Here is a 27734-nt window from a genome sequence, read left to right on the forward strand (position 1 = left end):
AAATGATTGATGCCACTAGGGGTAGGCGTCGGTCGGTTCGGTCGGTTATTATGAAAGTACAGTTCGGTTTATCGATTTTCGGTTTTTTAATATTAATAACCAAATCAAACCAAAGTATTTACGGTTCGGTGTGGTTTTTTTAAAGTTCGGTTCGGTTATTTCCAGTTTATTTTTTTGGTTTTAAACGGTTGTAGGAATAACAAGTATTTACGTTTTGTAGGAACATCAATAAACAAGGCTGGAACTTATTTGCTTTTCGTCCAGGCCAGCAACAAATTATCATGTTGATTTTTTAGAAAGACAACCCAGCAAATTGTCATTTAGTTGTTGTTCGTCCAGCCCAGCAACAGAGAAAGACAGTGGCAGACGATGGTCTAACACAAGTTTTGCTGACAATAACACTTTAATTTGAAACTACATTATAAATGAAACCGAGAATAGACTATAGAGAACAAGCAGACAGAGAACATGGAGGCCTTCAGTGGCATCAGTGCAAACAGAACACCTAAGTAGCAAAATACCGCACAGTTCAGCAGTGGAAAACTAGTCCAAAACAGTTTAACACAATGGAAAATCTAGCAGCTACCAAAGTCCAAAATAAGTCTAGAAATACCATTACCAAACAACAAAACAGTGGCAAACTAGCCACAAGCCACAAAGTAAGTCTAGAAAATGTACTTAAAGTTTTAAATATGAATCACTGGATGAGGCATGAGATACTTCTTAATATGCTTCACTAAGCCATAAGTGCCATAATACTTTGGATGACAATTATAAACTCGACCACAATGAATTCACTTTGCATTGCGAGCTTCTTCATTTACTTTAATTAGCACAAAATGTTCCCAAATAGGCGATCTAACTTTAGGACCACGAGTCATAGTTGAACCTACAAAAAAAAAAGTTCACAAGTTAATAAAAAAAATTAATTATAAATAACAAAAGAATATCATAAAACAAGCAAATCTTTAAACTTACCACTTGTTCAAACTATGCATCAACAATGCTAGTATCTCTTTCAACAATGCAAGTTTCTCTTCCGCTCGTTGCCATATCTAAATATTTGATAAAGTGTGTCATTTAAACTTACAAAGTAAACTAATTTTCACTAAAACACTCATATAACGCAAAATCTTACCAAGTTCAATTTGCTCAAGAAACTTCAAATCTTCTTCAACATTAATAGGAGTACCCTCATATCTAAACCAATCTTGAACACAAACAAGACTTTGCACCAACTGAGGAGTCAATGAACTCCTAAATGAATCAAGAATGCGTCCATTGGTGCTAAATGCACATTCCGATGCAACACTTGAAATTGGAATGGCTAATACATCACGAGCTAGCTCAAATAGAATAGGAAATCGAGGCGCATTAATTTTTCACCAATCTAAGATTTTAAAGTCATTAGAATCATCAGACAATGGCTATTGTCCTTCACCAATATATCTTTCCAACTCAGATTTAGCACCTACACTTCCGGAGTCTTCCTTTTGCCTTTTCAACAATTGCTTTGTTCTCACAGATTTTGTTCTCACATTCCCACTAGGTGGCTCAGATGTGTCATCGGATGAAGTAGATTTAGATGGATATGATTGAAGATAACATCCTTTGGAATATTTTTTTTGATACTCCCCAAACAAATAATTCACATAAGCATCCACTTCGGCAGTTAATTTCTTCCCTGGTCCCTTTCCTAGTCAACTGAATTTGTAGGTGAAGATGTCATTTCGCTTTCAGATGAACCCACCTCACTTACTCTACTTTCAACTTCTTCCATCTATAGAAAATCGAATGAAAATAGAATTAAGGTCGGAATTCCTATAAGTCTACAACAAATAGACACTACAAGAAATCATAGCTACGACGACATTTATTTAGCGACATATATAATAAATGTCAAAAAAAAAACTAATTCTTTGATATTAAGATTTTGGTAAGTATTTTTCTATTCTAATATGTTGTTCACTGGATTAAATTTTTGGTTAACTGCCTTTAACATTATTTGGTTGTTCAATCGTTCTTACTGCTATACAACCTTGAATCCATTTACTAGTACATACATCATTCATCAAACGATTATGTGTAGATACTAATTTTCCTATGTTCATAAGTGGAAACATGTTGTTTAATCTGTACCTTTCTCTTTTAACTTTAGAGTCTATTTACAATACTTATTTATTGTAGTGGTATGTAAAGCAAATCCTTTGCTTTTTAGGTTGGCCATCTACCTTGAAACCTCCTTTGGCAGAAACATCCAAGCACTTTATTATTTTATTGTTGTACTTAATTATTTTTTGAAATTTTGAGAGAAATTGTGGTGCTTAATACTAAAGTAAAGTTGTACATACCCTTTAGGGTTAGACATGATTTTGAAATATACTGAAGTGAAAGACTAAGACAGTGAGACATTTTCTTTCTTCATACACAAAAGACTAACACGAAACTCAGAAGAACTTGCACTAACCTGAGGATGAAGGATGAGCGACGAGCTGAGGAAGAAGGCGTCGCAGTCGAGCTGAGGAAGAAGGCACAGAACTCACAGGAACTCAGAAGAAGTCACAGCAGTCGGCGATGACGAGTCGCAGTCGGCATCTCGGCGACGACTAGTCGCAGCAGTCGCAGGCTCGCAGCAGTCGCACAGGAAGAAGGAAGAACCGAAGAGGTGAACTTTTCAATTGATGTAGGTTTGGGAACCCTAAATCTAATTCTTTATTTAGGTTTGGGAAATGGGAATTGGGAAGTGACTAAGTGTAATGTGTATTAGTGATTTAGTTAGTGTAACCGATGGGTTTGGGTATTAGACAGACTATCAGTAAGTTGGGTTTGGGTAAACTAAATTGGGCTTCAAAGTTTAAATAGGTATTGGGCTTCAGCCTAAAATGGGTAATAACTAATACCCAAGATTTTGTTTTTTTGGTTAAACCAAAAACCGAAACATCAAACCCGCAAACCGCACTAAAAAACCAAAAATTAATAATTTAAAAATCGTGCACCGACCGAAAAACCGATTAAACCGAAACTGAAAAATCAAAATTCACGGTTCGACCGGTTTTTCCGGTTCGGCCGGTATTATGCCCACCCCTAGATGCCACAATCGGGCACGAGTTAATGAGTTTCCTCGATGCTTATTTCGGGTAAAACCAAATTAATATGAACCCGGAAGATCAGGAAAAAACTTTGTTTATAATGAGTTTCGGTATATATTATTACAATGTGATGCCCTTTGGGTTGAAAAACGCTGGAGCCACTTATCAACGGCTCGTGAACAAAATGTTTGAAAATCAAATAGGAAAAACTATGGATGTTTATATAGACGATATGCTCGTTAAGTCTTCAAATGCAGGTGATCATCTTAAACATCTGCAAGAGGCTTTCAACATTCTAAGGAAGCATAATATGAAGCTTAATCCCGAGAAATGCACGTTCGGGGTCAGCTTTGGTAAGTTTCTGGGATTTCTGGTATCACAAAGGGGGATTGAAGTAAATTCCAGATAAGATCAAGGCCATAGAGGATATCTCGGACCAACTGACAAGTGTGAAGGAAGTCCAAAGGCTTACGGGGAGATTGGCAACTTTGAGCAGATTTATTTCTCTATCGTCAGAAAAGTATCATCATTTCTTTGCACTGCTCAAAAAGAAAAATAATTTCGAATGGACCCCGGAGTGTTGGCAGGCTTTGAGGGATTTATAGAATTACTTGTCAAGCCCCCCATTGCTTTCAAAACCAAAATAAGGGGAAACATTGTTGGTTTACCTCGCGGTCTCAGAAGTTGTGGTAAGTGCGGTTTTAGTCCGAGAAGACGAAGGTACGCAATCTTCCATTTTTTATGTTAGTAAAGTTTTAACGGGAGCAGAAACTTGTTACCCACATTTGGAAAAACTGGCCTTAGCTCTCGTAGTCGCCGCGCGAAAGCTGATGCCCTATTTCCAGTGCCACCCGATAGCCGTGGTGTCTACTTTCCTTTTGTGGAACATCCTCCATAAACCCGATCTCTCGGGTAGATTGGCCAAATGGGCCGTCGAAATGAGTGAGTTCTACATAGAATATAAGCTGAGGACTGCAATTAAATCGCAAGTCTTGGTTGACTTTGTGGCCGATTTCAGTTCGGGATTATTGCCTCAAGTAACCAAGGAAGCAATGATGATGTCAGAATCGACATAAGGGGTTTGGACCTTATTTATGGACAGAGCTTCCAACGTGAAATGGTCCGGGATTGGTATAGTCTTAATCACGCCTTCGGGGGAAACCCTAAGGCAAACCATCATAACGGTCCATTTACCTAACAATGAAGCAGAGTATGAAGCTTTGATTGCAAGACTCGAGTTAGCACGGGGACTTGACTTTGAGTTCATCGAAATCAAATACGACTCATAGCTGGTGGTATATCATGTCTACGGGATCTTCGACACCAAAGAGGAGCACATGCAACAATACGTGGTAAAGGTTCAAGCTCTACTGGCGCGATCTCGAGAGTGGACAATTACTCATATCCCAAGAGAAAAAAATGGAGAAGCAGACGCATTGGCAAATCTAGGGTCATCAACAGAAATAAAGGGATCGGAGTCCGGGTCGATAGTACAACTGATGAACTCAGTCCTGGATACAGATGGTTACTACGAGGTAAATTCAACTAGCCTGGTCTGGTACTGGAGGAATGAAATAATCGATTATCTCGAACATGGAAAGCTACCTGAAGACCCCAAAATGTCACGGGTGTTGCGCGCCAAAGCAGCACGATATAGCTTCAAGGGAGGCCAATTGTATAGAAAATCTTTTCAAGGCCTGCTGGCCCGATGATTAGTGTCACACCTCCTTTTTCCCGAGGGGATAGGGGAGTTTTTCTAATTTAAGTGACATTATTCGAAATGGGATTATTTATTTATTCAGAGTCGCCACTTGGAATAATTTATGGTGTCCCAAGTCACCGATTTAATTTAGAATCCCAAATCGAGGAAAATTGACTCTTATTTATGGTCTGCGAACGCAGAAGATCGGGTAAGGAATTCTGTTAACCCGAGAGAAGGTGTGAGGCATTCTCGAGTTCTGTGGTTTTAGCACGGTCGCTCAACTATTAATAATTGGTCTGGCTATCTGATTTAATACATGTGTTTAAATCTATATGTGCATTTTTATTCCTTTTACCGCTTTCATTACATTACTGCATTTTAAATTTTTATGGAATTAATATGAGACGTGTTACATTGTCGTACACTCGTTGTTTATACACATCGCAAATCGTGTCACGTGAAACACACCTGCAATCTACAACGTATTCAATTTTATTTATTATTGTTTGAAGTTGTGGTCGAGTCACGTGAAACGCACACTCAAATTGGGGATTACGTATCGTGACCATGCCACGGGAACCGTACCCACAGTCACGATGATTTATTATTAATCGCGCCTACAGCAAGCTACGAAGTTTATGAATTATTTGTCTTAAACTAATTTGAGATTTGTAAAGCCATAAGAGTATGTGATTGTAGAAAAACATGAAAATAAATTAAATTAATTATTCAAAAACTACAAAAAGGGGTCATTGTATGAGATTAATGGGCCTAGCAGATTTTAAGTTTTGGCCCAAAAATAAAATAACTTTCTTCATTAGTTAGCTTGTAATAACCTCACAACTCCACTTCCTTCAACAACCCATGTGTCTAGGCCCAAACGTTGGATCTTCACTAGTGACATAATTCTAGTTAAACTTGTTTAACAACTTAACTCTATACTTTAGACAATTGACAGCTTAATTTGAAATAAATATGTAACTACTAAAGCTCATTTATTAACACATGAAGGACTAAATAACCAAATAGAGACATAACATTGCTTGAGCTTCTATTTCAATAAGTTTTTTTTTTTTAATGAACAATCACAACTCACTTATCAATTAGCAAATTTTATTAAATCATTCGTGGATGAACCCCCTTTTTAAGAGAACATGCTAATGAACTACAACAAATATACAAAGAGGAAGCTCAAAAATTGGCATGTTTAATAGATAATAATTTCATTCATTCAAGATATAAATGAACACCAAAGAACACCAAAAGAAAAAGAAGCAACTCATATCATTAATCAAAACAAGATAAGAAGTGGACTTCAAAAGTTGAATCTGAAACTTTACGGTTTTACAGCTTTGAATCTTAAACTCATCCAGACCGCACGCAAGACCTCAAACGGAGCATCGAAACTTGCCAACGACCTCAACTAAAAACTTCATTGTTTCGACTGGGTTTGGATGGTAGTTTATGGTATTAAAAGGGTTGTTCTATGGAGGTTTAAAGATTGTTTTTGGGTGGTGAAGCTGCTGATTTTTTCGAAAGAAAGACGAAGAAAGAATGACACGAGTAGAAATTTTCTTATCCTAGAAGAAGAAAAATATTTTTTTCTCAATTCCTTCCTCCCTATTTTTTCCTTTCTCTCTCTCCTTTTTTTTCATCACATTTCTCTTCTATTTATAGAAAAAAAATTCGAAATTTTCAGATTTTTATTTTTTATTTTATATTTATTTTTTTATTTTTAATTAAAAAGAATTTTCACTTCCCATTTTTCTTATTTTTTTAAAAAAATAATTCCCCACTTTCATTTACTTTTATTTTTTAATTTCTCACTTTTTTTTTACTTTTAATATATTTAAAATCCCACTTTTTACTTTTCTTTTTTTATTTCCCACTTACTTTTACTTTTTTTTAAAAAAAAATCAGATACCCTTACTTTTATTTTTTAATTCCAACTTTATTTTACTTTTTATTTTTTAAATTTCCACATTCTTTTACTTTTATTTTTTTAATTTTCCACTTTCTTTTACTTTTTTTATTAAACAATTTCTACCTAATTTTACTTTTACTTTTTAATTTTATATTTCTAATTTTCCTATTTTTTAATTCCCATCCGAAATTTGTTTTTTTTTTAAAAAAATAATATTTATTTTCGGTTTTTAATTCATTTTATTTAAAAATAAAGATAAAAATAATACTAATAGTAATAATTTACCTTTTAAATTATTAATAATTTTCTCTCTCTCTCTCTCTCTATATATATATATATATATATATATATATATATATATATATATGTATGTATGTATATATATATATGTATGTATGTATGTATAAGTGTAACAAAGCTAAAAAAATATATATTAAATTTTGAAAATATTTACATAGTAGTAGGTGATTAAAATTCAAATATAGTCAAAACTTAGGTGCTCACAGCTGCCCCTCTTTGCTTGGAAACATGAAGAGTTTTCAGGCAAAGACTAGGTGAGCCACGTGACTAATTTTTGACCAAACCATTATTCAAAAGGAAAAGAAATAAAAGATAGGGTGCAACCGAGTCCTAGTTTTGGACAGCCTACATATCCCGGGTTATAGGGGAATCAGGTCGCGTGTAGTTCAAGGAGAATGGTGGAATGATGAGTTGAGGAGTCGAGTGAGGTTCCGTCGAGGCTCCGATCCACGGTCCTGCTATTATATCAAAATAAAAAAAACTAAACAAGTCTATCAATTATGAGTTACAAGATTCCTATCTATGAGTCTTCAGAAACTTGATCTTGAGTCTTGACTGGTTCTTCATGCAGACTCTGATCTAAACCTTGATGCTCACTAGTTGTAGGTTCTAGTTCATTGTTCTATAGCTTCTTCTAATCAAACCGGAACTCCAATGCTCGTGGTTTCAGTCATGTCTTAGCATTCCACATCTTTTCAATTGCTTTTGCATTTTGGATTCACTTATTTTTTTTTCTTTTATTCTGAATTGAGACTTCTTTTTTTGGTCATCTCGAACCCTGTGCCTCGAGGTAAAACCTACTCAGACACCAAAACAAACAATCGAACGAAATTTTTCTGCCCTAGTTTGCACTAGGAAAATTCCGTGAGTTATTGTAACAAAATTCTAAACTACTTCTTTATTGAAAGCAATAAAATGTCGGGAGTGGTGTACCCTAAAAATGTCATGTTTTTTTTTTTTTTGGATTGTGTTCTTTTATTGTCAAAAGGATGTCTCAACTAAGGATTGGTATACCTTATGTTGGGAAAATGTGGCCAGGGAATGGGATACCCTATATTGGCAAAGATATCGGGGAATGGTGTACCCCGCATTTAAGATCAAATCAACTAGGGAGTGAAGACCCTATGTTGGAAAAAGTGACTAGGTAGTGGAGACCCTATGTCAAAAATAAAATCAACTAGGGAGTGGAGACCCTATGTTGGAAAAGACGACTAGGGAGTGGAGACCCTATATCTACAATAACATCAACTAGGGAGTGGAGACCCTATGTTGCAAAAGAGACTAGGGAGTGGAGACCCTATGTCAACATCAACTAGGGAGTGGAGACCCTATGTTGGAAAATAAACTAGGGAGTGGAGACCCTATGTCTAAAAATCATCAACTAGGGAGTGGGGACCCTATGTTGAAAAATTATCAACTAGGGAGTGGAGACCCTATATTTGAAAAGAGACTAGGGAGTGGAGACTCTATGTCTAAAATATCATCAACTAGGGAGTGGATACCCTATGTTGGAAAATCATCAACTAGGGAGTGGAGACCCTATGTTGGAAAAGAGACTAGGGAGTGGAGACCCTATGTCTAAAATATCATCAACTAGGGAGTGGATACCCTATGTTGGAAAATCATCAACTAGGGAGTAGAGACCCTATGTTGAAAAAGAGACTAGGGAGTGGAGACCCTATGTCTAAAATATCAATCAACTAGGGAGTGGATACCCTATGTTGGAAAATCATCAACTAGGGAGTGGAGACCCTATGTTGGAAAAGAGACTAGGGAGTGGAGACCCTATGTCTAAAATATCAATCAACTAGGGAGTGGATACCCTATGTTGAAAAAGCGACTAGGGAGTGGAGACCCTATGTCTAAAATAAAATCAACTAGGGAGTGGAGACCCTATGTTGGAAAAGGCTACTCGGGAGTAAAGACCCTATGTCTAAAAATAAAATCAACTAGGGAGTGGAGACCCTATGTTGGAAAAGTGACTAGGGAGTGGAGAGCCTATGCCTAAAAATCATCAACTAAGGAGTGGAGACCCTATGTTGGAAAAGCGACTAGGGAGTGGAGACCCTATGTCTAAAAATCATCAACTAGGGAGTGAAGACCCTATGTTGGAAAAACGACTAGGGAGTAGAGACCCTATGTCCAAAATAACTTCAACTATGGAGTGGAGAGCCTATGTTGGAAAAGCGCCTAGGGAGTGAAGACCCTATGTCTAAAAATATCAACTAGGGAGTGGAGACCATATGTTGGAAAAGCAGACTAGGGAGTGGAGACCTATGTCTAAAAACATCAACTAGGGAGTGGAGACCCTATGTTGGAAAAGCAGACTAGGGAATGAAGACCCTATGTCTAAAAACATCAACTAGGGAGTTGAGACCCCATGTTGGAAAAGAGACTAGGGAGTGGAGACCCTATGTCTAAAATAAAATCAACTAGGGAGTGGAGACCCTATGTTGGAAAATGCAGCTAGGGATTGGAGACCCTATACTACTATGATTTTTATTTTTTATTTTTCTTTTTAATTTCATATATTTTTTTAAGATAATGAGTAAAATGCGGGAAAGAGTTTGGAGAAGACTTCCCTTTTGCAGTAGTTGCTGCAAAACTATTTCTAGCCTTTGCGTAATTTCGTTTTGGTTGCATCTCCTTCTTGCAAGGTTGCTTTTGGATTGCACCTGTTTCCCTATTATTATTATTTTCAAACAAAGAACAATTTGTCAGTTTGAAACAGTGGTTGGTTTTGTGGCCTTGATTGTTTCAGTCACTTGGTCTCGGTCCTTTCAGTTGCAACTGGTTATTTCCTGAATATCGATTGCATTTCTAACCTCGGAGAACCTCTGGCTTTTCCGGATTTTGCCACGATGGTTAGTCACATGGGACTTAACCTTTTCAACTTTTATTTTGCCCTTGTGGGCATTTGACTTTGAATTCCCTCTTTCAACAGTTTTTTATTTCGAAACATCGGCCAACATGGCCAGTTGGAGTCAACTTGATGCCCTTGCCGAGATTGGGTGCCTTTTCTTTTGCATATTGGCTTGTATCAAGTGAGAACCCTGTAAATCAGTCCTGCCTTCCCTTCTTTGTCTTAGTTTTAGAATAGAGTTAAACCGAAAAGGATTCAAAGAAAAGCAAACAATGGAATAGACAAATGAATTTAGACAAGAGGTATCCTTTTCAGGGAAAAGAAAGAAGGACTTATCTGGAGTGTATACAGACTTCAATGAACATGACATGCCTCTTGGACTAGATGCCTGATCTGTGTAAACCGTCCAACTCTCAAAAATTCATCACAACTCTTTCTTTGAGACTGAGAAACTTTGCCCAGGATTGTGTCGATGCCAGTGATTGTGAGGATTCTCTTTTCGATCAGTGGCGCCCTTTGCGGGTTTTCACCAGCTGGCCTCTCTCATTTCTCTTCTCACCATCGCCTTATAGTGCTCTTTGTGAGTTTTCACTAACAAGACTCTCTCATTTTCGAATTTCTCTGCTTACCATCGCCTTATGATGCCCGTAAGATTTTCACCAATAAGAATCTCTCATTTTATTTCTCTTATTTTGTTGTATCAGATCCGAGTAACTGTATCCTCCCATTTTGAATCTCTTTGCCGATTGATCGGAAGGACTTAAAAAGGATTTGGGTAAAAAGGATATGGATTGAATTACAACTTTGGAACCTTTCAGACAAAATCATCGCCAAACCATTATAACATCTGCCCCGGTTTCACTTTTGAGGGAATTTGGGTTTTTGTTTTGGTGTGACTGAACCCCAGAGAGAGGCTGCCTACGTATCCTTTCGGAATCAAGTCAAACGTAGTTCAAGTAACATGAACTGTTTTGATTTTGTTTTTCTTCTGTTTTGTTTTCTTTTCTCTTTCTTTTTACTTTCCTTTTCCTCTTTTTTTCATTTTTCATTTCATTTTCTTTTGTCTCTATTTTTTTTTCTTTTTTTTTCAATAACACTTTCAGGTTCCAAAGAGGGTAGTTAAAGAAAAGGTAACCGGCTCAAAGTGTTTGCAAAGGGTTGATAGTGTTTGGGTAGTAAGAATGAAAGCCTTCGTCATCCCAATCAGAGAGCATTAAAGCTGCTTAAAAGGGTCAAACATAATACCTTTTGACCGCATCTGTATTGACAGCCGGCACAGAGACATTTCCTTCAATATCTCCCAAATACAATGCTCCATTTTGGCATTACTCTTGTTACAATGTATGGACCTTTTCAATCTGGAGCCAATTTTCCTTTAGTTGTTCCGAGTCTTTGTTTTATTTCCTTACACTTATCTTCATTGCATTCTGATTCTTGATTCATTATTTCGAAGTCTGACAGCGTTTTAGGATCTGGGCATGAAGTCCGCAAGCATGTCATGTTATTTAAATGTGCATTTAATAGAACTGAAAAAGAAACAGGAGAAGTGACAGAATTAAGAAGAGACATTCATGGACAATGAAATATTAATTTCATTTGATTTTTTTCTTCTTCTTGTTTTTGATTTTGATTTTTTTTTTTTGGAATTTTAAATATAGAAGGGTTTACATCGGAATGTAAGACAATAAAGTAAAATATCCGGATCACACCCTGAGATAATCCGGACGCAGAAAGGACAGCAAGACTAACTACTAAGACTCCCGTCTAATAGGGAACTTTCAAGCTTGGCGACCGTTTTTGGCTTTTCCTCTGTCTCGGCAAGGGCTGTAAGGGCCTTCAGTGCCGTATCAAATTCCTCATCTCTCTAATTTCTGTTCATCAAACCCTCTGAACCACTCTGAACGGCCTGTGATGTGGGCTTAAAGGCAGCATGACTCAAAAATTGGCCCGTTTTTAAAAACATTTTCGACCACCTCCCCAATTTTGATAGCCTCGGCGAACGGATTACCCATAGCAGACATCATGTTCTAGAAGTAGTTCACCTCTTGCGCCTGTAGAAAGACCGTAACCATTTCTGTTTCGTCCATTAGAGACTTTTCCCTGGCGGCTTCCTCGCGCCATATGACAGCATTTTCACAAAAATATTCCGCGGTTTTCTTTGTCAATCTGGACACACAGTTCTTTTTTTGGATTTTTCACTCTTTCCTTTTCTTTTTCTCTTCTTTTTTCTTAGTTTTTTTTTTGTTATTTTTGTCACTATTTTCTTGTTTTTTTTTTCACTCAGTTTATTTGATGTCAATGATCGAATCCGATGGGGATTGCCTACGTATCATGATGCCGCATGAATTAGATCTTGCGTAGTTCGGGGAGATTAGGAATAAAGTAAATAAACTCACCCTCTCTTTTTTTTCTTCAGGATTTTGATTTTTTTTTCAAAAGACTTATAAAAAAGAAAGAAAATATTTTTTGATTTCGATTTCATTGTTTTGTTTTTTTGAGAATTTTTGAAAAGAAAGAAAATATTTTTTTTGGATTTGTTTTTTTAAAAAAAAAAAAAATTCGAAGAAAGACTTCTAAAAAAAAGGTAGAAAATATTTTTGGATTTTGAATTGATTTGTTTCTTTTTTCAAATGAAAGACTTCTATAAAGAAATATATATATTTTTTGGTTATAAATTTTTTTATTTGGGATTTTCTAAGGAAAAACTTCTAAAGAATGAATTAAAGAAAAATATTTTTGGATTTTGACCTTTTTTTAAAAAAATTTCCAAAAGAAAAACTTCTACAAAAGAAGGAAAATTTTTGAATTTTATGTGTCAAAGAAAAACTTATAAAGAAAGAATTAATGGAATACCTGAATTTTCAGAAATCGGGTAAATTTCTCTCTCTTGCCTCACTCTTGGTTTTTCTTGATTTTCTTTCCCTATTCTAGAAGTTAGTCAATATGCAAGCCGAAACAAATAAATGTACAAGTAGCACGTAACAATGCATCAGGATGGTCTTTTGATTTGGGTATACCTGTCCTAGACGGACCCAACCCATGTATTGAGTCCCCAAAGTCAAATGCACGTGATGCAAATAGACGTACCTACTAGGGATCCGGCATGAGGTTATATCATTCTAAGTTTAAATCCTGGGTGTATTGTTCTAGACCTGGCTTACCCGAGCAGACAACTCGAGCCGAGAGGGGGCAGCGTAACGGGAATACAGAAGCTTCACCGGTTTTGCAACTTGTCCCAACCTCGTTCTAAAATTGGGATATGACTATAACAGAAAAGAAGCCATGCAAAGCGCACGCTTCCCAGAAGATTCAGAAGACTCAGAGAGAAGAGGGTTTCGTACAGTTTATATACAGTTCAAATAATATCAAAGCGGTAAAAAGCAGCATTTAGCACATTAGGCTCAAACACGTAAAAATCAGATAATAAACAAAAGGCAAGTATAACAGTTATTCTAAGCTCGAATTCTGAACCCTGAACTAGAGATTCTGAGTTCTGATTTCTAGCAGAGTCGCCAGAGTTGTCACACCTCCTTTTTTCCGAGGGGATAGGAGAGTTTTTCCAATTTAAGTGACATTATTCGAAATGAGATTATTTATTTTTTCAGAGTCGCCACTTGAAATAATTTATGGTGTCCCAAGTCACCGATTTAATTTAGAATCCCAAATCGAGGAAAATTGACTCTTATTTATGGTCTGCGAACGCAGAAGATCGGGTAAGGAATTCTGTTAACCCGAGAGAAGGTGTGAGGCATTCTCGAGTTCTGTGGTTTTAGCACGGTCGCTCAACTATTAATAATTGGTCTGGCTATCTGATTTAATACATGTGTTTAAATCTATATGTGCATTTTTATTCCTTTTACCGTTTTCATTACATTACTACATTTTAAATTTTTATGGAATTAATATGAGACGAGTTACGTTGTCGTACACTCGTTATTTATACACATCGCAAATCGCGTCACGTGAAACGCACCCGCAATCTACAACGTATTTAATTTTATTTATTATTGTTTGAAGTTGTGGTCGAGTCACGTGAAACGCACACTCGAATTGGGGATTACGTATCATGACCATGCCACGGGAACCGTACCCACAGTCACGATGATTTATTATTAATCACACCTAAAGCAAGCTACAAAGTTTATGAATTATTTGTCTTAAACTAATTTGAGATTTGTAAAGCCATAAGAGTATGTCATTGTAGAAAAACATGAAAATAAATTAAATTAATTATTCAAGAACTACAAAAAGGGGTCATTGCGTAAGATTAATGGGCCTAGCAGATTTTAAGTTTTGGCCCAAAAATAAAATAACTTTCTTCATTAGCTTGTAATAACCTCACAACTCCACTTCCTTCAACAACCCATGTGTCTAGGCCCAAACATTGGATCTTCACTAGTGACATAATTCTAGTTAAACTTATTTAACAACTTAACTCTATACTTTAGACAATTGACAGCTTAATTTAAAATAAATATGGAACTACTAAAGCTCATTTATTAACACGTGAAGGACTAAATAACCAAATAGAGATATAACATTGCTTGAGCTTCCATTTCAATAAGATTTTTTTTTTTAATGAACAATCACAACTCACTTATCAATTAGCAAATTTCATTAAATCATTCGTGGATGAACCCCCTTTTTAAGAGAACATGCTAATGAACTAAAACAAATATACAAAGAGGAAGCTCAAAAATTGGCATGTTTAACAGAGAATAATTTCATTTATTCAAGATATAAATGAATACCAAAGAACACCAAAAGAAAAAGAAGCAACTCATATCATTAATCAAAACAAGATAAGAAGTGGACTTCAAAAGTTAAATCTGAAACTTTACGGTTTTACAGCTTTGAATCTTAAACTCATTCAGACCCCACGCAAGACCTCAAACGGAGCATCGAAACTCGCCGACGACCTCAACTAAAAACTTTATTGTTTCGACTGGGTTTGGATGGTAGTTTATGGTATTAAAAGGGTTGTTCTATGGAGGTTTAAAGATTGTTTTTGGGTGGTGAAGCTGCTGATTTTTTCGAAAGAAAGACGAAGAAAGAATGACACGAGTAGAAATTTCCTTATCCTAGAAGAAGAAAAATATTTTTTTCTCAATTTCTTCCTCCCTATTTTTTCCTTTCTCTCTCTCCTTTTTTTTTCATCACATTTCTCTTCTATTTATAGAAAAAAATTTCGAAATTTTCAGATTTTTATTTTTTATTTTGTATTTATTTTTTTATTTTTAATTAAAAAGAATTTCCACTTTCCATTTTTCTTATTTTTTTAAAAAAATAATTCCCCACTTTCATTTACTTTTATTTTTTAATTTCTCACTTTTTTTACTTTTAATATATTTAAAATCCCACTTTTTACTTTTCTTTTTTTATTTTCCACTTATTTTACTTTTCTTTTTTTATTTCCCACTTACTTTTACTTTTTAAAAAAAAAATCAGATACCCTTACTTTTATTTTTTAATTCCAACTTTATTTTACTTTTTATTTTTTAAATTTCCACATTCTTTTACTTTTATTTTTTTTTAATTTTCCACTTTCTTTTACTTTTTTTATTAAACAATTTCTACCTATTTTCGGTTTTTAATTCATTTTATTTAAATATAAAGATAAAAATAATACTAATAGTAATAATTTACCCATTAAATTATTAATAATATTTTCTATATATATATATATATAGCTTTGTTACACTTATACATACATACATATATATGTATAAGGTGCTCACAATTAGGAGCGTCCGGAGCCAACTATGTCATGAGAGAGGTTCATGAAGGGATATGCGGCAACCACTCGGGCATAGATTCCTTGGTGTTGAAGTTGGTAAAGGCAGGATATTACTGGTACCCCATGGAACAAGACGCCAAGGACTTCGTGCGGAAATGTGATAAGTGTCAACGTTACGTTCCACTGGTGCATCAACCGGAAGAACCCTAACATTCGATCCTATCTCTGTGGTCGTTCATGAAATAGGGAATGAAAATCGTCGGACCATTACCACCTGCTCCTGGAAAGGTAAGATTTCTTTTAATTATAATTGATTATTTTTCTAAGTGGGTGGAAGCAAGTCCTTATCAGAAAATTGGAGAACGTGAAATGGTGGATTTCTTGTGGAAAAATATAATTTGCAGGTTCGGAATACCAAAAGAGATAGCATGCGACAAAGAGCCACAATTTATCGGCGCAAAAGTTACAAAGTTCCTCTAATATTTGAAAATAAAGAGGATCACATCTTCCCCTTATCATCCGAGAGCAAACGGTCAAGCATAGTCGACAAACAAAGTAACTATTCAAAGCCTCAAGAAAGGGTTGGAAGCGGCTAAAGGAAATTGGCCCGAGGAATTACCCGGAGTACTATGGGCATTCCGAACTACGGCCAAGTCGAGCACAGGGGAAACCCATTTTTCCCCCGTGTACGGTGCAGGAGCTTTAATCTCGGTGGAAGTAGGGGAACCGACCTTGAGATACTTCGAGGCAGAAGAAGAATCGAACAACGAAGCAATGCTTGTCAACTTGGAACTGCTCGATGAACGCAGGGAATTGGCATATGTAATGTTACGACCCAAATCCTCCCTCCGTGAGATGTCGTGAAGGCACCTAGTCTCTACGACTAGGTAAGCCTAATATTGTGGAATAATTAAATAAAAATATAAACTTAACAACTAACTGTAACAAATAATTTAACAACTGATATAAGTGACGCTCGGCATATACAATACCACTCTCGAATATACACAAAATCTCCCAAGACCCGGAATACCATAAGTCACAAGCTTTTAGGTTTTTTGTCTAATTGTTCTATACATCAATACTAGAAGAAGTAAAAAGAGGAACAACATAAGAAGGGATAGAAGGGGACTCCGAGGTCTGCGGACGCGGGCAGATGTACCTTGAAGTCTCCGGAACAGCAACAACTGTGCAACTAAAAGCGAGGCTGGAAGAAGGTACCTAGATTTGCACACGAAAATATGTGAGTAGCATGAGTACACAACAGTACACAGTAAATGCCAAGTCAGGTTCCTACTGGTATATATAAATTAAATAAGGTAGAATAAATATCGCGGTATAATAAGAGACTGAAATTTCATAAAAAGGCAATCACAAAGAATAACAGTACAATACATCGGAATAACAACATGGAATCTCCGAGATATTGTCTCGTAGTCCCAAAAGTAAATATGCAGGGGAATCTCCCGAGATACCATCCCGTAGTCTCAAAAGTAAATATGCAGGGGGATCTCCCGGAATACCGTTCCGTAGTCTCAAAAGTATATGTGCAAGGGGATCTCCCAGAATACTATTCCTTAGTCCCAAAGAAAATATGTAGGGGGATCTCCCGGAATACCGTTCCGTAGTCCCAAAGTAAATACGCAGCTCAAACAATGGAAATTACAGTTACGGCAAGAAATCCTACAGTTTAGACTAAGTACAAGTCAAGGAAAAAGCAGAAAATCCACTAAGCATGCCACACATAGTTCAAATAAGCAATTAAGGCACGTAGACATGTTATTCTAGGCTAAACAAGATAACTACACATGCTAGTATAACTCAATTAAGAAGAAAACCGGTTATTACTCAGTAAAAATTGGATTTTCCAATAATTAGCCCGTGTACGTACTCGTCACCTCACGTACACGATGCTCACATATCACAACAATACCAAATCCTAAGAGGAGTTCCCCCATACAAGGTTAGGCAAGCCACTTACCTCGATCCAAGCTCAATCAATCGGTAATAACGCCTTTACCACGGATATCCAACTCCGAATGGACCAAATCTAGCCCACAACAATTACATATTATAAATACAACTATTATGGACTAATCTAATTAATGAAATTAATACTTTTATAAGAAATTCAAAAATCGTCCTAAAAAACCTCCCCGGGCCCACGTCTCGGAATCGGGTAAAAGTCACGAAATATGAACCCACATTCACTCACGAGTCCAACCATACCAAAATTAGCCAATTCCGGTCACAACTCGACCTTCAAATCCCCAATTTATAGTTTATGAATTTTCTATAATTTTTCCCAAATTTTCATCTTAAAGTACTAATTAAATGATGAAATGAGTGATATATTCATGTTTATTAACCAAATCTGAGATAGAATCACTTACTCCGATGATTTTCTTGAAAGCTCCACGAAAAATTGTCACAAACCGAGCTCCCAAAGTCCAAAATGTGAAATAATACCCTAACCCTTGTTTATATAGTACCAAAGCTGCCTTCCAAAGTGATGACCGCACATTTTCAAGTGTGGTCGCACATCCCAGGTCCTGCGGCCGCAATCCAAATTGTGCGGCCGCACTTCAGAAATTTCTGCCCTACTAGGCTTTAGTAAAATGGCCATAACTTTCTGTACAAATTTCCAAATAATAATTTCTTTATCTTTCTGGAAACTAGACACGAAGGGATACAACTTTTGTTTTTGAAACATCTCCAAATTCCTTGTGGATCAAAAGATATAAGCTTCCGAAGTCAGACCAACGAACCTGCAGAACATCCTGAAATGCGGCCGCAAGAAGAATTGTGCGGTCTACACTTTTCCGATGTGGTCCGCATTTTTCCATCATTCCCTTTTTGTGGAAGATTCCATCATTCCCCAACCAATTCTCTATCATTTTTAGGTCATAATCTTCCCACATACTACAAGGATATATGCATTCAAGGTAAGCACTTTCATCCCCATGAGTTACCTTACTAATGGCCCATTCTAGTTACATTTTGAAATTAAGAGTTTGGGTGATAGAATCTTACCTCTTAGGAAGAAGACCTAGGTGTCTCTCTTGATAATCTTCAAGGTTTTAAGTGAAAATTGAAGAGCAATTTGATGAAGATCACTTCCTCCATCTAGGACCTTCTCTCTCACTCTAAAAATATCAGAAAATATGATCAAAATGGTCCAAGGTAGGTGTTTTAACAGAATAGGGTCGGGTTTAAAAACCTCAAAAATGAAGCTCTGGAACAAGTTTGCGGTCGCATATGCACCGCGAAATTAGGGTGCCAAAATTGGAAAAACAACTAACCGGGTCTGCGGTCACTATGTGGCCCACAGACCTGTTCTGCGGTCGCATAATGCACCGCAGAACGGTTCTGCAGTCGCATAGTGCACCGCAGAACGGTTCTGCGGTCGCATAGTGCACCGCAGAACGGTTCTGCAGTCGCATAGTGCACCGCAGAACCTCCCTCTGAAAAATCTCAAGGCGGGATATGCGATAAGAATGCGGCCCGCGAAACGATTATGCGGTCGCATAATGGCCGCGAAATTGACAACAAAGATGCCCCAGAAAATTATCCCACTCTGCGACCAGTTTGCGGTCCGCATAGTGGTTATGCGGCCGCAGAAATGCCTACTTCTGCCCAATATTTTCCTTCAACTCCCTAGCATACTGTTCAATCCAAAAAGTCCGAACCGCGACTCGCAAGCTCACCGCGAAGAATTTTTACTATTATTAACCTCTACGCCTACTATGGCATCACAGAATTCGGTTTTTTAGGAAATATTTTACGGGGACTTACATATGTGGTCCGCAATTTTCCTATGCCTCAACACTTTTTCTTGTGCCTCGGCACTTTTCTTCTGCCTCAGCACTCCAAAATGTGTGGCCCGCACTTCCGAAAGTACCAGAACAACATGAGAGTACCGAAATACCCGAACTCGCTCAAAACTCACCGAAACACACTCGAGGCCCCCGGACCTCAACCAAAGATCCCATCAAGTCCTAAAACATCATACAAACTTAATCGAAACCTCAAATCATACCAAACAACAACTAAAGACATGAATCACACACCAATTCAAGCTTAATGAACTTGAATTTTCAAACTTCTACAACCGATGTCGAAACCTATCAAATCACGTCTAATTAACCCCAAATTTTGAACACAAGTCATATTCAATATTATGGACCTATTCCAACTTTCGGAATCAGAATCCGACCCCGATATCAAAAAGTTCACTTCCGGTCAAAATCTCCAAAAATTCGACTTTCGTCATTTCAAGCCCAAATCAGCTACAGACCTCCAAAGCACAATCCGAACACGTCCCTAAGTCCAAAATCACCCAACGGAGCTAAGGAACCGACAAAACTCTATTCCGGAGTCATCTTCACACAGTTCTGACTACAGTCAAAATCCTAAGGCTTAAGCTTCCGTTTTAGGGACAAAGTGTCCCAAAATACTCCGAAACCAAAAACAGAACCTCCAGGAAAGTCATATAAGCAGAAACAAATAAGAGGGAAGCAGTTAATAGGGGATCAAAGCTAATACTCTTAAAATGACCGACAGGGTCGTTACATGTAAGAATGGTAGCTCAAAAGCAAAGAATGGAGCAGTATTATAATCGAAGAGTCAACCTTCGTTATTTCAAAGTAGGTGACTTGATCCTAAGGAAAGTAACTCACAATACCCAAGCTAGGTCCAACGTGGGAAGGCCCCTACTGGGTTTTAGCTATCACCGAAAAAGGTTCATACAAGTTGGAAAACCAAAATGGAGAGAAGTTGCCCAGCAATTGGAACGCGGCACACCTCATAAGATATTATTGCTCATGAACATTATCCGATCAGAAAATATGTGCTGTACTATTTTTCTTTCGTTCAGTTTTTGTCCCAATTGGATTTTTCTGGCAAGGTTTTTACCGAGGCAGTAACAGAAAGCATACTACGAAGACAACAACAATAAGCCCTTTAATAACAAGGCACACAAGTAAAGATCTACTTGGGGATGGTTAGATAATTTTTTGCTCTATAGCAAATTCCCACCGGGAAGTTAAGTTTGCTATTGAGCAAAGGTTATATGATCATACACGAGCACAAACCACTAGAGTGTTATTAGATAGTTCTTCTCTCGATAGCATAAATTCTTAAGGGGAAGTAAAGTGTGTTACCAAGTTAAGGATTATCTAGTAATGCATTAGTGGAATTTTCGAAGATACAAGACTTCTAGTGTTCCAATTCATATTCTTTACATTCGAACAATGGAGGAATGATATAAGGATACGGCAACAATGACTGCCACGTCGACCGGGAATGAAAAACCGGAAGTATAATTACATCATCGGGACCGGGGACTGCGCGAACAGCCCCGTAGAAATGGCGATTTCTTTTCAGCATAGCAAATGCTTTTGTATTTCTTGAATCATTTTTACGACATTCATTCAAAATATTGTACGAGGGAAAACATGTAAATTTATTCATGAAATATTCAATTTGTTTTATATTTGTCCTCCATTTTTTTTTCGCTCCACAAAAGCCCCTTATCAAATTTTGTCCCGTATTTGCCCCTCCCTCTAATGCTTGATTATGATATTTGCCACATTGGAGCCATTTAAACAAACAAACCATCCAAATTATCAATTTGATTTTCATATACTATCCGCATAATTTGAAGTAAGCCCCTGCGTAATTAAAACGGTCTAAATATATCCCTACATGGTTTTACCAATTCTTTCACAAATTAGTTTACATATTCCCTCTTCAATAATTTGAAGCATGTCCTTGAACGGAAAAAAAATCCAAATATATTCCTATGTGGTTATTGGTAAAGATATATTTGAGACAAAAGATAATAATGAAGCTCATATGAATTGAAAGGCGAAAAATAAATATATTACATCTATAAGTCAAAACGCAGAATATTAGGGGTATATTTGGGCTTTTTGCTTTGTTGTTAATGGGCGAAAACTTTCAATACTTCAATAGCATGTATTGGTTTGCTTTCAAATCCACACACGAAAAAGTGATTTTATTTTCATGTTTTCTTACCTTTTTCTTACTCTGGGGAAGGTTTGTGCTATAATAAATAAGGTTGCAAAGGATAGGTTTGATTTTTGAAATATTATAAGTAGTGACTGTAGATAATAAATTTGCGTCAAAAAAAATAAAATTAAGACAGAAAAATATTATAATAATCGTAGTATTTTATTTCAAATATTTGAGTGTTATAATCTCTATTGTTCCTCTGATTCTACTTTTCGAATATAAATTTAAGAGCCATTGAACTTGATCTTGATTTGTTCCTTGTTCTTGAGTTTGAACTTAATTTGTTCTTCGTTCTTGAGCTTGGGCTTGATTTGTTCTTCGTTCTTGAGCTTGAACTTGATTGCTTGAACTTGGACTTGATTGCTTGAAGCTTGAAACTTGTGGAGGAATTTGTAGTGTTTGATCCACGAGCTCTTTCTTGCTTCTTGTTATCACTTTTGATGTCTTTTCTGGGTTATGAAGACCCCTATTTATAGTTGTGGGAGGGAAGAGTTATGATAAGAACAAACTTTTTCCGACCAATCAAATTGAAGTGTGACAAGGCCGCATTTGATTGGCTAGAACATGTCACTTGCACACGTGGCGCGCTTTCATTGGCCTTTTAATGTGACTTGGCATGCCTTGTCATTTTGACACGTGACATGATCATATTTGCTCTTCCGTTTGACTTGGCGTACCACGTCATTTGACACATGACACCAATTGGGCCTCTAAGAAGATGACATATTGGGCCTACTGAATTGGGCTCATTACTTGTAGCTCAATTAAATGGGCTAGTCCAATAGATTAAGATTTATTTATTTAACCCATATAAATTGGACATATAGAATTGATCCAATTATATTAGCCCATAATATTTATTTGGACCAAAATATATTTAATTTAAAGTATAGTCCAAATTATTTTATTGAATTTAAATTCAATAAATTTTGTATGCCTACAAATGCCCCATACTTCAAGATTTGTGAGGGTATATATTTTGTCCATTGAAGACAAGGCTTGAAGTATCAAGTCATATAAAGAATCACGTGGCATATATATATATATATATATATATATATATATATATATATATATATATATATATATATATATATATATATATATATATATATGTGTGTGTGTGTGTGTTGGCTTGAACTGTAGACACTTGAATTTAACAATTGCCATGATTAACTTTGAATTTATACAAAGCCTTAGTTTTCACGTGACATTCTGTTAGCCAAGTTACTAGCCAACTTTTACTTCTTTATTAGGAATCTATTTCACTATCAAATTCCAATGGTCAAATTTAATGTACAGCACAAATTTTTAATTGGTTTAGACTTTCAAATTAACCATGCCCCAATTCGTCACCGGCAGAATGCATCTCCATTTCATTAGGGAACTAATTCCCTCCTTATTGTAATGATTAGATAACTTTACGTGTGTATTTCAATTCCAAATAGCAATTTGAGTTGACTTTGGATTCCTACAGTAGCTGAATCCCATCCGGAATGCAAAATAAGTAATCCCACCACGGTAATTCACCTTCAAGATCAACATTATGACTTCTATAAATACAATACTCTTTATTCTATTAGTTTCACTTTCAGCGTTTGCAAATCAATTTGAGTATGTTTTTGACGACTTGGAAGCATTGACGCGAAGATAATTTCTTCTTGTTTGCTCGTGCTTTCTTTATTCTATTGTCCTTTTTGTAGGTAAAACAAGAAGGATATGTTCTTGCTTAACGAGATGTGTGAAATGATTTGTATTCATCCCCGCCCGAATATCAGAGAGATTACTCTCAAGATGGCCAGAATATCGGAGAGATTACTCTCAAGTTGGCCCGACTATCAGAGAGATTACTCTTAATGTGGCTCGACTACTCTCAATGTGGCCCGACTATCAGAGAGATGACTCTCAATGTGGCCCGACTATCGGAGAGATTACTCTCAATCTGGCCCGACTATCGGAGAGATTACTCTCAGTGTGGCCCGGCTATCGGAGAGATTACTCTCAGTGTGGCTCGACTATCAGAGAGATTACTCTAAATGTGGCTCGACTATCGGAGAGATTACTCTTAATCTGGCTCGACTATCAGAGAGATTACTCTCAAGGTGGCCCGACCGAGAGATTACTCTCAATGTGGCTCGACTATCAGAGAGATTACTCTCAAAACGACCCGACTATCGTAGAGATTACTCTCGAGGTGTGAAGGGATTGATACTCATCCCTGCCCAAAATACCGGAGGCCATTTCAGGATGCAAAGGTTCATATGGCATATCGAAGTACAAGTCCATGGCAACAAATAGATGGACAAATCCTCAAATATCATATGGGAAGACAAATCCAAGGGACTTAAGGTACAAAAGGGGCTTACATGTCCACCTTAATATTGGAAAGTTATAGTTCCTTTTAAGGACAAACCCACGAAGAGGCCAATTTAAGGTGCAAAGGGACTTAAATGTCCGCTAGATTGGAAAATTAGAAAGTTTCAACTCGAACACTTGGTGAACTTTGAAGATTTGGCGGATTTTGCAAATTTTAACTTGAAGAGTGGTGGACTTTTAAACTTCAACTTGAAAAATTAGAAGGCTTGAAGACTTCAACTTGAAGATTTGGAAGACTTAAATAATTCAACTTGAAGACCGACATACTTGAAGACTTCAACTTGGAGACTTGGAAGGCTTAAATATTTCAACTTGAAGAGCGGCGAACTTGAAGATCGATGGACATGAAGACTTCAACTTGGAGACTTGGAGGATTTAAATGTTTCAACTTGAAGAGCGGTGAACTTGAAGACCGAAGGACTTAAAGATTTGGTAAACATGAAGACAAAGTGAATCTTCGGGCTTCAATGCAAATACTTAGTAGCCTTCTAAAAGACTAAAATCATTCCATTGAAGATACCAATTTACCACAGAGGCTTACCCCATTTAAATCAAATGGGATCCAAAGTTTAACAGAAGAATAGTATCTCATCTCGATTTTCAAGTGCTGATTGAATGGATTACATTCAATCGTACTTTATTTGGACAACGATTGGTGGATTATGTACCTTTTGAACTTATGCGATTGAAATCAAAATGAAACTCTAAGCTGCCTACGTACCTCAATGAAGAGGATCAAGTCATACCGTAATTCATAATGGGTGATTTTTTTTTTACTTTTTATTTTTATTTTTTATTTTTTATGTCCTAACTTTTGCCTAAGCCGCCTCTTTAGAGGTTTTCAACCTAGCGGACTTTTTTTGGGGGACTGTACACAGTTTAGACTCATGCGGTCCAGGAGTGTAGGAATATGCAGTTTAGGCTCATGCATCAAGGAGCGTTGCAAATTCAAGAATAATACTTCTTCAAAAACTTGCCATTGATAGGGTCGATTCTCATACCATCTACATCAACTAGATTGTAAGCCCCACTTGGATAAACTTCTTGCACGACATATGGCCCATCCCATTTTGAAGTGAAATTCCCTACAGGTTTATGGGAAGTAATAATGGGTCTTCGTACGACAAGGACTTGATCTCCTACTTGAAAGGATCTTGGGCGAACTCTTTTATTGAAGGCGCGAGACAATCGAGCTTGATAATATTCAAGTCTCTGTTGAGCTTCCAACCTCTTCTCATCAAGAGCCTCCAACTCTACTAATCGAAGTCTAACATTTTCTTCATTAGTGATCCTTTCTTGAATAACTAATCGTAATGAAAATATTTGACGCTCGAGTGGCAAGACAGCTTCGACTCCATAAACAATTGCATAAAGGGCCGCTTGTGTTGGCGTGCAGTGAGTTGTCCTATATTCCCACAGAGCTTCTTCCATACGGTCATGCCAATCTCGTTTGGATTTGGAGACAACTTTCTTTAACAAGTTGCATAGAGTCTTGTTGAATGCCTCAGCTAGACCATTGGTGGCAGCATTGTACATAGAAAAGTTACATTGCTTGAAGCCAAAGAGATCACAAATCTTGTTCATCAATCTATTGTCAAATGGCTTGCCATTATCCGTTATTATGTAAAGAGGAAGGCCAAAGCGATAGTTTATGTTTACTCGGATGAAACTTGCAACATTTTCTTTATTTACTTCCTTAAGAGCCACAACTTCAGCCTATTTTGAGAAGTAGTCAGTTGCAGCCAAGATGTATAGGTGCCCACCAGAGGACTTTGGCAGTGGTCCAACAACATCCAATCCCCAAGAGTCAAACGACCAGGATGCAATAGTCGGGTGCAACACTTTAGGAGGTTGATGAATAAAATTTGCATGGAATTGACAAGCCTTGCATCTTCGAGCATAGTCCAAGCAATCTTTTACCATCGTTGGCCAATAATATCACATCCTTTTTATATGAAAGTTGAGCTTTGGTCCAGACTGGCGTGATCCACATACCCCATAATGTGCCTCTTGCAAAGCTTGGACTGTTTCTTCTTCCCCTAAGTATAACAAGAATACTCCCTCGAATGAACTTCTGTAAAGGAAGCGAGGTGCACGACGACGGATTTCAGTCCTTCTCCTCGGATTTTCTAGAAGTATACCATAGCTTAAGTAGTCGATAATGGGTTGTCGCCATTCTTCTTTCTCAACTTCAGAAACAACGACAAGATGCTTGAGTTCATTTTCTTCACCTTCAGCCTCATTTGGCGGTGGTACTACCTATTTTTGGCAGACAATAACTTGCGCTTAATCAAGCAGGATTAACGATGAGGTTAGGGCAGCTAAAGCATCAACCTTCTTGTTTTCTTTCCTAGGCACATGTTGAATAGTCATGCCACCGACCCACCCCATTAAATTTTTAACATAATCATGATATGGGCGTAAATCAGGTTTCTTGACCTCGTAACTACCTAAAAGCTAGTTGATCACCAACTGAGAGACACCAAAGACTTGCAATTGCAACTGCTTCATTTCGACAGCCATTTCAAGCCCAAGTATCAGTGCTTGATACTCAGCAACGTTGTTAGAGCATAGTTGTGTCAACGTAAAAGAGTAAGGCAAAACTTTACCTTGAGAAGTGATAAATACTACACCGGTACCAACACCAGCTCCCCCGTGATGTGCAGCACCATCAAAGTACATCTTCCATGGAGGTTGAACTTCAATGACTATTGCGTCCTCATCAGGTAGTTCGCCAGATAGCTCCCAATCATCAGGTATAGGGTGATCTGCCAAGAAGTACGCTAACGCTTGTCCTTTTATAGCCTTTTGAGGGATGTGCACAATTTCAAATTGTTGAAACTGGAGGTACCACCTTGCTAGTCGATCACCAAGGACATGTTTTCACATTACAAACTTGATGGGATTTGCCATAGAAACAAGGCGAATGACATGAGCTTGAAAGTAGTGCTTCAACTTTTGAATTGAGAAGACTAGGGCCAAACATAACTTTTCGATTGGTGAATAATTTAACTCATTTGGTGTCATCATCCTATTCAGGTAGTAAAGGGAGTTTTCTTTCCCCTCACATTAGCAATGAAGCAAAAAGTCATCATTTGGAGAGCAGAAACTTATTCAAACATTAGTTTCTAGAAAGCCAAGAACTTGCTTGCAAACAATTGTGAGATATGGTTCAAGAATAGTCTTAAGTTGCCTGATTACATCAGCTAAAGATCCACGGTCCATATACTGCAGAACCAGATAAATAGCTCCATTGTGATAGAACGAGTGGTAGCATAAAATAACATGTGAACATTGTGATGCTTGATTTATTTTCAGTTCTTGCACTATCTGCTTACGAATATCTCCATGTATAGTCATATGGATAACTTGGGTCAGAAGCAATCACCCGTCAACATTAAAAGAGATGACCATCATGAAGTTAAACCAAAATACAACTTCCTGGAACAACAAGAAGCTAGTAGACACTTTAACAAAATGTGGCACTGGCCTAGGAAGCAAGGGTCAAATTGTGGCAAACCATATGTAGATTCTGTAATGAAAGATTCTGCAAATTGTCATTCCAAGAATAGTTAAGATGCATTTGCTTGTTGATTCCTTTATTCAAGAAATCTAATCAAATATTGGTGGTTCTCTAAAGGATTCGAATCTCTTTTTCACAAATACTTGTTCTTCTACAATTCATCGAAGGAGGATCACTCGCATAG

The 27734-nt window shown here is 37.0% G+C and overlaps 1 protein-coding gene across 1 annotated transcript; it reads right to left on the reverse strand.

The window, feature by feature from the left end:
* Positions 1–794: 794 nt before the first annotated feature.
* Positions 795–27377, reverse strand: LOC117278068 (uncharacterized). Its single transcript, XM_070184027.1, has 8 exons — positions 27366–27377; positions 27148–27255; positions 26518–26832; positions 26023–26286; positions 25256–25743; positions 2468–2518; positions 1139–1257; positions 795–889 (listed from the first exon to the last, which is right to left on the reverse strand). The coding sequence occupies exons 1-8, from the start codon at positions 27375–27377 to the stop codon at positions 795–797; spliced, it is 1452 nt and encodes a 483-aa protein (XP_070040128.1).
* Positions 27378–27734: the final 357 nt, after the last annotated feature.

Source organism: Nicotiana tomentosiformis, chromosome 8 (genome assembly GCF_000390325.3).
Source record: "Nicotiana tomentosiformis chromosome 8, ASM39032v3, whole genome shotgun sequence".
NCBI lineage: Eukaryota > Viridiplantae > Streptophyta > Magnoliopsida > Solanales > Solanaceae > Nicotiana > Nicotiana tomentosiformis.

Excerpts from the sequence above, each read along its gene's own strand:
- LOC117278068 (XM_070184027.1), bottom strand. Across the intron at positions 26,833-27,147 it reads TTGGCTTTCTAGAAACTAAT|GCTATAAAAGGACAAGCGTT; the intron begins GTTTGAATAAGT and ends ATCCCTCAAAAG. Across the intron at positions 2,519-25,255 it reads GAGGCTCTTGATGAGAAGAG|CTCGACTGCGACGCCTTCTT; the intron begins GTTGGAAGCTCA and ends CTTCTTCCTCAG.